The sequence below is a fragment of the Calypte anna genome, chromosome 2 (genome assembly GCF_003957555.1).
Source record: "Calypte anna isolate BGI_N300 chromosome 2, bCalAnn1_v1.p, whole genome shotgun sequence".
NCBI lineage: Eukaryota > Metazoa > Chordata > Aves > Apodiformes > Trochilidae > Calypte > Calypte anna.
In genome coordinates this window covers 118,154,501-118,166,772 of record NC_044245.1, presented here as the reverse complement: position 1 = coordinate 118,166,772, position 12,272 = coordinate 118,154,501, and the positions used below count along the sequence as shown (strand labels likewise).

The following is a 12,272-nucleotide window of genomic DNA, read 5'->3' as shown; positions in this document are numbered from 1 at the left end:
TGATTTCCCTTTTTTTAATAGTCTGTGTTAGCAGATGGGGTGTGGAGAGCAAAGGAGGAAGGCTGCCAAGAGTCCTGTGTTCTGTGGCAGTGGCTCTGGCCTGGGGGCACCTGTAAAATGCCACTGAGCAAGGTGCTGAATGCCAGCAGCCATGGGACCAACTTCTGGTGAGGCAACCAGAGGCTGCTGGGCAGTGAGGGAGAACTCAGGGCTCATTTCAACGCTTTCCTTTGTGTAATCGTAATTTCAGAGTGAATTTTCATGGAATCATAGAATGGTTTTGATTGGAAGGGAACTTAAAGATCATCAAGTTCCAACTGCTCTGCATGGGCAGGGACACCTCCCACTAGACCAGATGCCTCAAAGCCCCATCCAGCCTGGCCTTGAATGCTTCAAGGGAAGGGGCATCCACAACTTCTCTGGGCAACTTCTTCCAGTGTCTCACCACCCTAAGGGAAAAGAATTTCTTCCTTGTAGCTACTCTCTTCCAGTTTAAAGCTATTACCCCTTCCTCTATCACAGCATGATCTTATAAAAAGTCCCTCCCCAGCTTTTCTGTAGGCCCCTTCAGGTACTGATTATTCCCTCCTTGCTGCTGGTAGCAAGAATGCTCCACACCAAGGGGCACCAGGCTGAACCCAGTATATGTGAGCAGGAGATTTCCCCTCTAAATTAATAGGCATTTCTGTTTGTCCCTTTTTCACAGACAGAAGAGACAAACTATATCCCTGGCCAGTCTAAAAGCACATGTCAGGATGAGCACCTCTAAACTGGTTTTATTTTTAGAGAGCTTCTGCCCTGCCACAAAAAAAAAAAAAAAAAAAAAAAAAAAAGAAAAAGGAAAAAAAAAAAGCAATCTCTGGCTTGTTTTGGCAACAGGATTACTACTGGTTCCCAAGGGCTGGAGCATCCTATTGGTGTGGGTGCACTTCCTGTCCACTGGCTGCCCTCAGGACTGGCCTGCATGAAACTACCTGAGGTAAGAGACTTTTTTAGTGGAATAAATGCATCCAACCTCTTAGGAGGTGAAATCCTTTGAAGATTATCTGCAATACAGTGACAAAGGTGCTTCAAATCTTTTTTTTTATCCTGGGCTCTGTGTCATCAGACTTCTAGAAGAAAGGAAAATTTTTGTTTCTGAGCCTGTCTAATTTGACTAATGATGAGACTTATTAAATCTCACTTTTTTTTTTTTTTTTTTTTTTGCTTGTCATAATTTCTCAAAAATCTCCGAGCATATCTCCTCCACAAGACTCTTTCCCATTTTCTGTTCTGTGATACTTGGACACAGGTGGCCAATGTTATCTGGCAATACATTATTTCTAACAGTAACTCACACTTTTTGTGCAATCAAAGCTCAAAGTCTTATTCCTATAAACCTGATAAACTCTGGTACTACTTTTATGCTATTGATGCTGCATCAATAAAACCCTGTTAAACTGCCCACTTGAAACTGTTTCCTAAAGCAATACAAAGCCAGTCTCGTTTTACAAATAACAGAGATTTGGAACAACACAGAGAAAGTAAAAAAAAAAAAAAAAAAAAAAAAAAGTGGATAACAGAAAAATCAGACTGCTTAAGCTGGGGGACAACCTGAAGCAAGTTTCAGAGGGCTGCATTCCTATCTTCTCCCTAAGCTTCCTGAGCATATTGGCTGTCGCTGGTGTATTCAGCACTTTTGTCTTGCAAACGAAGGTTAGGATGGAGAATGCGGCTGCAGGGAGGAGAACTGGACCAATACATTTAATGCATAGTGCATAAACTTTTAAACTCAAGTCTGTGGACAAAGCTGCGCTGGGGTGGCTACGGAAGGGGTCTTGGGAACTGGAAGACCCTGGATCAGTGCTGGGTCTCCCTCAGTAGTGTTGTGTTTGCTGTCTTATTGTTTGTGTCCTGAGTGAAAAAAAAAAATAAAATGGGGGGAGGTTCCAAATTACCGGTAGGAACTGCAATTGCCTGAGGTCCTGTGGTCTGAACTCCTTCATTCCCCCAGGCAGCCGGTGATTCTTTCCCAAAGTCTCTGTTTAGGAGCACTTGACTGAGGGCAGATAAGAACTGAGGACTGGAAGGATGGCTCTCCACCTCCGGTCAAGTGCGGTCACCCACGGTGTCTGGAACCACGGTCACTCTGTCTGATGCTGCTTCAAGTGATTCCTGAAACATCCCTTCTTCGGGATGAAGGCGATGTTCTACAGAAGATGATCACATGAAGCTATGTTAATTAATTTTTATAGCACACCGTAACCACCCAAATGGCATCTGAACCTCCAGGAGTCAGACCTGACTGTGTTTTTTCCCCACTCCCACTATGTCTGTGTGCACTCTGGCTTATGCTATGTTGCTCCCCAAGAAGCCCTGTGCTGCTATCCTCTGAGAGGGACACATGGGTGCAAACCCCCAAGTTCAGCACAGACGACTCCATCCCTTCCCTCTACCCCTGCATGTGCTGTGGTGTCACCCAGGCTGGATACTGGCAGAAGATGAGCTACCCAAAGAGAGGGTCTGCAATAACCCATCTTGCTTGTGCCCTGCCTGCCATGAGGTTTTGCCCTGGACTGAAGATTTCTTCATCTCTCTGCACCAGAAGGGTTAACATCCAGCAATAGCAAAGTTTGCATCTGGGTTCCTGCGATCCTGCAGCCCCTCCCAGATCCACTTTTGATAGCAATTGCAGCATGGAACCACCTGGAAGAAAGGGAAGATTAGAAGAAGGAGAAACCCCACAAAACCCAGGATGAAACTGCAGAAAGATCACCCATCACCTCTGCAAAGGGCTGTCATAACCTGAGTACCCTAAAGGTTCAGGCTGCTGAGGCTGTATCTTCCAAGGAAGTAATTATAAACATAGTGCAAGACCCAGATTCAACAACCCTACTTCTGCCCAAGTAGTTAGAGTGGGTATATGTGCAATACTAAACCATTGTCCAAAAAAAAGTACCCACTGGGGTCTAGTAGGAAGGAGATTAAACCAATTTAAGCATCAGTATTACCAATAGATGTACATTTATTAAGCGTCTAGATATTCATGAATAGTTGTGACGTTAGATCTAACTATTCAGATATTCCTAGATAAGGGTATAAAGAAACTTGATAGTAACAAGAGCAATAACAATACAGGTAACACTCATGATTGTAATTAAGGCAACTGGCAATGTCACATGGTTAAGCGTCCTTGGCAGGGATGATATCAGTGTGCAAGTAAGATCCTTAACCAACTTTGCCCTAAAATCAGCCTTTATAGAGAAATGTTGTTTTTACCTATGCACAATTACTTGCAGCTGTGATCAGAAATCAAACCACAAACCACAGGCCGACTGCTTTTTCACCAAAAACACTAGATTTCCTCTTTTTTGGAGTTAAGCACTCTCTGTGGTGTGTGCTTGCAATTTTTGTGCCAGTAATACTTGCACACTTTGATTGTCTGCAGACCAGTGTGCACACCATCCAGATGCTTAGAATGCGGAGGGAGGGAGTCAGTCACCACAGGGACAAGGGCCAGGTATCTTGCCTCGGTCCTTGGTCATGGAGCCTGGGAAATCCCAAGAAGAGCTCAGTGTCCTGCCAGGCAACCACCAGGCAGCCTCAAGCTGAAGCACAATCACTTCAACAATGGCCCTGAACGTTACAGTAGCTGAGAGCACGATGCTGTGTGCTCAGGCTATTGAAGCTTCGTGGTTTGATTTTTCCACATCCAAAATCTATACCTGAAGCCCCCGAGACATTCCGCGGGGGCCGTGGCTACTGCTAGGGAGCAGGGAGGCCCTCAGGCAGGACGCCCGCCAGCGGCAGTACCTGCTCATCCCTGAGGAGCATCGCTCCCGCACTGTGGGCTCCTGCTCAGAGGCAGAGCCCGGACCGCTGCCGGGGACCTTCGGTCGGGCCTTGGAGAGGCGGAGAGCAGAGACAGCAGGGAGTGAGTCCGGGAGAATGGGGATCCCCACGCCGCCCCCTCCAACACCATCGGCCTCGAAGTAGAGAGGAGCGGCCCAGCCGCTCCACAATTAGACGCGGCTCCGCCCCGGGGTAGGGTCGCCCGTCGGGGCAGCCCCCCCTGCCCGCCCGCCCCGGGGGCTGAGCGACCCTCGGGGCGGGCTGCTCCCGCCCTCTTCCCCTTTCCCCCCTCCCCTCCCCAAGCCCATATAGCCGCGGGGGGCAGCCAGCGGACTTCCCGGTCGCCCCGACGGCGCCGGGAGACGGAGTACAGCGAGCGGTGTCTTCCGAGCCTCCATCCCTCCCCACAGCGGAACCCCGCGGCGGCTGCACCCTTTTGTCTTCCCCTCCGCTTCCAGGAAGCTCCCTCCGTCCCGGTCCAGTCCTGCCCAGCATGGCGTTATCCTTGGCCGGGGATTCGGTCCCTGGAGACGGCGGAGAGACACTGGGGATGAGCCCCGCGAGCCTAGCTGCCTACTACCCCTCTTTCCTCCCTGCTGCCCCGTACTTTGAGGCGGGCCCCGACTTCTTCCAGCCCCTGAAATCCCTGGGCGGGATGGTCCCCTCCTCCCCTCCTCTGCCCCCCTTTAACAGCAGCAGCGTCCCCGCTTTCCTAAGCCAGCCGCTCCCCGTGCCCGCCGACCCTTTCGCCGGCCTTCCCTTGCCCCTCTACCCCACGCCGCCGACCCCCTTCTCCCCCAGGGACAACTCTTCTCAAGGGGTGGGGAGCCTGGACTGGCCCCCGCCGCTCTATCCCAGCCCCCAGCTCAGGGCTACTGGCAGCCCCGGAGCCGGCGGCTGTACGGCGCAGACCTACAGGTACCACTTCACCGAGAAGGAGCTGAACGCGGTGCTGTACGGGGCGCTCCGGAGCAGTCAGACGACCGGGAACGTCCACGCTATCTCGGGGCTCCGGCTGCCCCCCGCCAGCCCTGGTAAGAGAGCTGCGGCCTGTGCTCAAGGGGATGCGGGAGGGGAACGGGACGGAAGGTCGGGCGCTGCGGCGGGCTGTGCGGTGAGGTTTGGGGACAGTCCCCAGAGGGGTAACAGGGCACGTCGGGCTTCCCTTCCACGCGATTTTTTTGCCTAACGAGCACACACGAGGGAAGAACTAGTGAATAATTCCGGCTGCAGCCCGTGTCCGGGGCGGCAGGACCCCGCTGCCCTGCACCTGCACGGCCGGTGACGGGCTCAAGAAGGGTCCCTCTTCTACAGGTGCTGCGGACTCTTCCTCCACCCTGCTGCTCGACAGGGACTCGCTGAAGCTCCCTGAAGGTAGGGGCCCTGATATGCCTGCTCCCCTTCTGCTCCTGGCCGCGGCCCAGACGCCTTCAGCCCGCCTTGTCCCTCGCAGGGCTGTCGGTGCTGCGGGTGGCGTACGGGGAGGTGTCTCAGCTCGGAGTCTTCTGCACGAACCCCATCCCCAAAGGAATCCGCTTCGGCCCTTTCCAAGGCAAAGTGGTCAACACAAGCGAGATCAAGACTTACGACGACAACTCGCTGATGTGGGAGGTGGGAGGTAGTGGAGGCACCGCGGGCCTCCCTCTGCACCCCCTAAACGGGGCCGGGGCGAGAGGCTTTCGGCCGCCTCTCTTCCTCAGCCTGTTAAGGGAGAGTTGGGCTCGTGGTGGGTGGTGGGATTGGTGTGAGCGGGAAGGGTCAGGCAAACCTGATCCGATTCTCGTTCTCTCCAGATCTTTGAGCACGGTCGCCTGAGCCACTTTATAGACGGGAAAGGCGCCTCTGGCAACTGGATGTCCTTGGTGAACTGTGCCAGGTTCCCCGAGGAGCAGAATTTGACAGCTATCCAATGCCAAGGGCAAATCTTTTACGAGAGCTGCAAGGAAATCTTGCCGAAGCAGGAGCTGCTGGTGTGGTATGGCGATTGCTACGTGCAGTTCCTGGGCATCCCCATCAGCCTGAAGGGCATGCCGGAGGGGAAGAAATCCCCACAGCATCCCGAAGGTGAGCCTGCCAGCACTGCCCTTTATTGCCATGGAGTTGCGTCTGGCTGGGATTAGATTCTCATGAAGGGAGGGAAAAGTACTCGGGCATCACCCTTTTCCGGCTGTGCTTTACTTTATAACATTTCCCAACCCCTTGTGCGAGCCGGTGGCGGAGTGGACGGCCCTGAGGAGGGGATGCCCTGGGGGGTTCAGCAGCCCAAGTCCCAGAGGTTTTCCCTCCCTCCCCCCGCAGCCGGCCGAGTCCCCTTCCTTTGCAGTCTCCAGCACCCCAAAGAGCAGCATCCTCTCGGCACCGGGAGCCGGGGATTGCTCCTCGCTCGCGTCTCCTCGGGGAGTTCAAAGTGTTTATCTGACCATTGTAAAACATCTGGTGGGGGTGGGCTTGCCGCTGCTCCTCGGTGCCCTTCTTCCACGGAGAGTTCTATTTTTATTTTTTGTTTTGGACAGAGAGGCTCTTTTTGAGGGCATTCCTGTTTTGGTGGTGTTTGAGTCAACTGTTAATTATATTTCTCGTGCAATTAATACTCTCCTTAAATGGAGCAGGCTGAAGTCGTTCTGATCCGATAACTCTCATACTGTTTGCAGAAGGAATGTTACATGCACTTACTCCGTGAGTAGTTTTGCTTATAATGTTCAGAAAGTATGATGTTACTATAAGCAAGATTTCTGGACAGAACAGATTTGTGCCAATGCAGGGAAAACAGGAGCAGGTGAGGGAGGGGCCGGCTGGGTGCAGCAGTAAGGGAAAAAAGCAAAATTGGCATGAAAATTTGGCATGGAATTTTTTTTGTAGATGTCTTTAAAACGTCTGGTCCAGAAAGGTAGTAAATTGTTCTTTTCGTTTTAAGGTTTAAGCCAAGGTTCCTTTTAGTAAATGCAGAAAAGCATGTGTAAAGGTTTGGAAAAATTCCTGTGTTTTTGCTTAATTAAGCTGTTAAGAACAGTTTGAAATGCAAAAGAAAACCAAATAAACGTATTTTTCTTCAATAGTATTTTGAAAAGGATTGAAAAGGCGTGAAAATTTATTTTTCTTTTTGGGATGGGAGGTAAAGTTTACAGACAATATTGATAAGAATTACCCGTCAATTTTTGTGAATGGTGAAGATTCTTTTATGTGTCACTCTGCGCTGGCTTTTCACATCTGTTCACTTTTTATAGGGGATAAAAGGGTGAAATCCTGTCTTTGGTGAAGACTCAAGCTAAACCCAGTATTTTTTTTAGGCTGTGGGCTCTAGTTTGTTCCCCCCCGTTAGAAAACAAACAGTGCAGATGCTCAAGGAATCAGATGTATATTTTTTGCTAATGGTATTGCCAGGGTCCATTTCTTATTACTACCCTCCTGAAGACTTAAAAATTCACAATTGGGTACCAGTTGCGACGAGGAAGCAGATTTGGAACGAGCCCTTTTTTTCTGTGGTGTAACGGGGAGGTGGCACTTTCCCTTCTGCTGTACAGAAGCCGAGGAGAGCTTTAAATGCGAGCGCTGCGGCAAGGTTTTTGCCTACAAGTACTACCGGGACAAGCACCTCAAGTACACTCGCTGCGTGGACCAGGGGGACCGCAAATTTCCTTGTCAGCTTTGTAACCGATCCTTTGAAAAAAGAGACAGGCTGAGGATCCATATTCTCCACGTCCACGAAAAGCACAGACCTCACAAGGTGAGCTTGCTCCTGGGTCTCTCATAAGTAATCTTTTTTTTCGACGATGTAAGACGCTGGTGTTCTTCCTACTCCAGTTCCCTGGGATCAACCACCCTGCTGGTACAGGAAGACTTTGTCTTGTGTAGCACAGTTAGAAAGAAAGAAATAGATTTATATTGGCATAATGAACCCCAGAGTCTCAGCAACAAGGCTTTAAAAAGAAACTATCTATCCTGGGCTTTATGGGTGTTGGTTTGTGGGTTTTGTTATTTGTTAACTTGTGTGTGCTTGAAGGTGGTCAGGAGAGATGATGTCCCATGTCCCTCTCAGCTCTCCTGTTCAGTCTTAAAATTGGCAGACGTCTGTGTCTGTTGCACAAAACAGGAGTTTAAACAGTTTTACATTCAACATGGAGCAGATTTTCAGCTGACAGAAAGAAGTGCTTGCTGAGGTGCCTCATCTCCACTAAACATCTATCTATAGCACTGTTTTTCTCCAGGACCACTGGGACTCGAAAATCAGACATTTCATAACAGAGAAGGGCAAGTTCCAGAGCTTGAAATGGCAGAGTTTACTCAGTCTTGAAAATCCTCCAAATACCATTTTATAGATCCACCTGCAAGTGTGAATTTTTCAGGAAAACTTATAATTAAATCAACAATACTACAATGTCAGAATAATTTTAATTGATTTAATTACATTAAAATATTCTATTAAATATAATGTAATTCTTTGCTTTCTTTCCTTTTGTAGATCAATTTATTTTTAACGCATGCAAAAGACATTTCAGAACAGTGAGAAAATAAACTTGTTCTGAGTATATTACATCTACATTAGAACAGACAAACCAAAAAAGGAAAGGTGTAAATAAAATAAAAAGACAAAATATATCAGGAGAAAATATTGCAATCTTTCAAGATTAGTCATTGCTTAGTTTAGGTTGAACTAATCAAAGATAATTTATTTCAAGTTATTGTACCAGGAAAATTATTTTGAGGCTTGTGCAAATTGCACTGGATCAGTGCAAGTCTCTCAAATTGCTTCTGAACTGGGATTTTGCCTCATACTGCCATCCTCAGAACACATACCACACCATGAAGGCTGCAGCTCCTTAAGCTGGAGGATGAAATGCTGCTTATTTCAGTCTTGTGGAGAGACACCTCTGACAGATCAAGCTGTGGGCTAAGCTCTGTGACTGACTCACCTTCTCTGGAAAAAAAAAAAAAAAGAGAAAGTTTTAAATTGTTAATTTTGTTTGTTTGGTTTGGTTTTTGTTGTGGTGGTTTCTTTGGTTTTGTTCTGGTTTTGGTTTTTTTTTTTTTTTTTTTTTTTTTTGTGTGTGTGGGGTTTTTTGTTTGTTTTTTGAAGTTGCTATCTTTTTTAGGAAAAAAATGAAAAAAAAACCCCCAAGATTGATTAACATTGTGAAGATAAGTGATTTACAGACACTTTCAGATTTTGGTTACTGAAAGTCAATATTTTCTGTTTATGTTGTGAAAAAAGGTGGTTTTTAATGAAATAATTTTTTAAAAATAGGCTATTAAAATTCTGACTTTCAATTTGCTATGGCTTAAAGTTTGTATATACATAATGCAAATATATTTAGAGATAAATACATGCATAAATATATGTAAAACAATAGATACACACATTCACACAACTAATTTTTACTTCTAGCTCTGCTGTTCTGTGCTTCCTTTAGTTTATTTTTTTTCCTTATTATTCCTAGTGCTCAGTGTGTGGGAAGAGCTTTTCTCAGTCCTCCAGCCTGAACAAACACATGAGGGTTCACTCTGGGGAGCGTCCCTACAAATGTGTCTACTGCAACAAGGTAAAGCAAAGCCCTGTCCTGTCCCTCCATCCTCTAAAGCACCACACCTGGGGGATGGCTGATTCTTTCCATGCTCTATTGTCTCCTATTTCAATTTTTGTTTAATTTCTGTGTTTTCTCTAAAGAAAATGCCTTTATTTCCATTGATAACCTGATGAGTAAGTATATATTCTGCACAGGTGTGAGTTAAAGTGACAGGACTGAGACTGAAGAAAAAGGGTCTGGTCTCCATCTGATTTGGAATTAAACACCCATTAAAATTGGGAGTCTCAACCTACCTCAGAGAGTTGCTGTGTGTGTACAGTCTAAAGCTTGAGATAATTTCAAATGCCATCCAAGGCAGGAAACTAGAGCTAATATTCCAATTTTTTCATCAGAAAGGTACTTTTTTATATTCCTGACACCACTTCTGGAATGTACTGATGTGCAACTGGCATGGAAGTTCTTTTGAAAAAAAGAATCAGGAATTGATAGAGCCACATAGCAACAATCAGAATGTGCTCATCTGTTGCTACCCTTTATGGAAAGGATGAATCAGGTGATTTCTTCCTGTGAGAGCAGTGCCAGCTCTCCTAGCAGATGGGGAGGGGATGTACAGGCTGCTGCTGGATGAATATTGGTAGGGTTGCCATGGTGTTTCCATGCAATTGAGAAGCACCATAAGAATGTAAGGTGCTCCTGATTTTTGAGAAATAAATGTGGGTTTTTGTTTTTGGCTGGTCTAGCACAGAACTGCTGTGCTCTGTAGCAAAGAACCTTAGAAGAAGCTCCTTTCAGTTATGACACATTTTCTCACCCAGATATCCTGAATGCTTGTAGGCAGAGTTTATGATGAAATGTCATCTTTCAATCTTTAAATCACAGCAAGAGATGTCAAAGCTTTACATGTTGCTCTGAACAGATCTCTAGGATATGTGTGACCCTTGACCAGCCATTCTGATAGGGCTATTGCAGACTGGATCAGATAATTCCACTAGTCCTCAGGCTCCAGCTATTCTGGGATATAGCCATCATTTCTGCATTTGGGAAACCAGGGGGTATTTTAAAGCATCTTCACCTGCTCCTTCTATGAAGTCAAAAGTCTTCTTTGCCTCTTGTACCTGTATTAGTGACTGCTCCAGGGCAGCTTTACTCTCCCTGCCCTTTTGCTCATTAGCTCAGTCAAATCATGTGATAGAAGGAAAAATGTTGGGCCAAGATCACTGTCTGGCCCTCAAGCACACTTTGTCCCTGTTCATAAACATCTCCAGGGACTTTTTTATGTGAATCTGGTTTTGCTCAAAGGTTCTTAGTGAAAAGTTATCTGAGATGTATTGCTCTTTGCTGGGAAAACTTGTGTTGGTTCAGCAACATAACTTTATTAGGATTTGTGTATGTGTGTGTGTATGTTCTGCAAATAGTGAAAACAAATGAGGGAAACAAGGGCAACTTTGCAATATTTCTGCTCAAGTCTTGGTGAGAGGGTTTCTGCCCAAAATAAACATGGACAAAGTGTAATTGTGCACATTCTGCTACCCATGAGGGGGGAAAACAAACTGGCTGAGATGTCTGACTGAAAGGGTGTGCAGTATGGTGGAGTTGGTAGATGAAACCTGAGAAGATGAATGCTGGGCTGACTGCATGGATAAACTCTGTCAGCTGAATCTCAAGCCAGAGCATATGAACATGAAAGGGCTTAATTCTGAAAATTAAACCTCATTGTTTTTCCCAGACATAAAGGAACTGCAAAGCTAATTAGCAGAGTATAGACTGATTATCCTTTGATATGTAGAAGTTATTTACTGTATTCTCTGGTCACAAATCTTACTCTGAGTTTCATCTAACTTCATGGACTCAGCCATAACTCTACAACTGAGTGGGGTAGCTGTTGACTTCTGGTCTTTCATGGCTGGGTGGTTTTGGTTTATCTCCAATTATCTGAGGATGTGCATTATTTGAGGGTCCTACTATCAGGGTACTATCAGTGCTACTGGTGGAAGCTGACCCAGGGGATTACGTAGGTGAAAATAGATTTACTCTCAACTTTTTCTGCCTTTCCCACCCCTGTTCTTTCAGGCATTCACAGCATCCAGCATCCTGCGCACTCACATCCGCCAGCACTCTGGTGAGAAGCCCTTCAAGTGCAAGCACTGTGGCAAAGCCTTCGCCTCCCACGCAGCCCACGACAGCCATGTGCGCCGCACGCACAGCAAGGAGAAGAGCTGCACTTGCTCAGTGTGTGGCCAGCACTTCCCGGAGCAGGAGGATTACCACTTCCACATGAAGACCCATGCCACTCATTAGTTAAGAGCCCCATCGATGGCTCCTGGACTGGCTCCTTTGTGTGGATCTCTCTCCACGCATGTGTCCCTGTGTGGCTGTGTGCACACCACAGAAGGTGACATTTACCCTCGCAACACAAGTCTTAAGCAACTCTTTAAGCATGCCCATTCTCTGCACCCTGGGCATGTTTTTAAGTAGAGGGGACAGTTTATTTTGCCCAGGCACCTTCATGCCACACTGCAATGAAGTCCAACATGCTCTACCTCAACCATTCCCTCTTCTTGTCCCATTCCTTCATTTCCACAAAAGGACAAAACAGGCAGGAAGGAATTTCACCTAACAAGAAGCTTTTGTGCATGCGTATCACTGAGGGGTATTCCTGTTCCTTTTGATATACCATATCTATAGACTGCAGTCCATACCAAAGCTTGTGTGAGGGACATTTTTATCAAGTGCATTTCCCAAAGCTGATTCAACCTGTTGATTTTGTTTAGGTGCATGACCAAGTCTATTTCCCTTTAATGTGAAAGACTTTTATTGACACACTATTTAAATGTTAACTGCCTCAGAGATACTGACCAGTGTAAGGGCAATTCATTCCTTAACTCAGCTGCCCTTGACATGGTGAGTTCCAGGACAATA

General features: G+C 46.8%; 1 protein-coding gene across 1 annotated transcript; it reads left to right on the top strand.

Moving 5' to 3' along the window:
- Positions 1 to 4,324: 4,324 nt before the first annotated feature.
- Positions 4,325 to 11,651, top strand: PRDM14 (PR/SET domain 14). Its single transcript, XM_030444696.1, has 7 exons — positions 4,325 to 4,865; positions 5,146 to 5,205; positions 5,285 to 5,442; positions 5,625 to 5,895; positions 7,353 to 7,555; positions 9,267 to 9,368; positions 11,424 to 11,651. The coding sequence occupies exons 1-7, from the start codon at positions 4,325 to 4,327 to the stop codon at positions 11,649 to 11,651; spliced, it is 1,563 nt and encodes a 520-aa protein (XP_030300556.1).
- The last annotated feature ends 621 nt before the right edge of the window (positions 11,652 to 12,272 follow it).

Coding starts and splice junctions, on each gene's coding strand:
- PRDM14 (XM_030444696.1), top strand. CDS start 4,325: ATGGCGTTATCCTTGGCCGGGGATTCGGTCCCTGGAGACGGCGGAGAG. Junction 4,866..5,145: donor GCTGCCCCCCGCCAGCCCTG/GTAAGAGAGCTG, acceptor CCTCTTCTACAG/GTGCTGCGGACTCTTCCTCC. Junction 7,556..9,266: donor AAAAGCACAGACCTCACAAG/GTGAGCTTGCTC, acceptor TATTATTCCTAG/TGCTCAGTGTGTGGGAAGAG.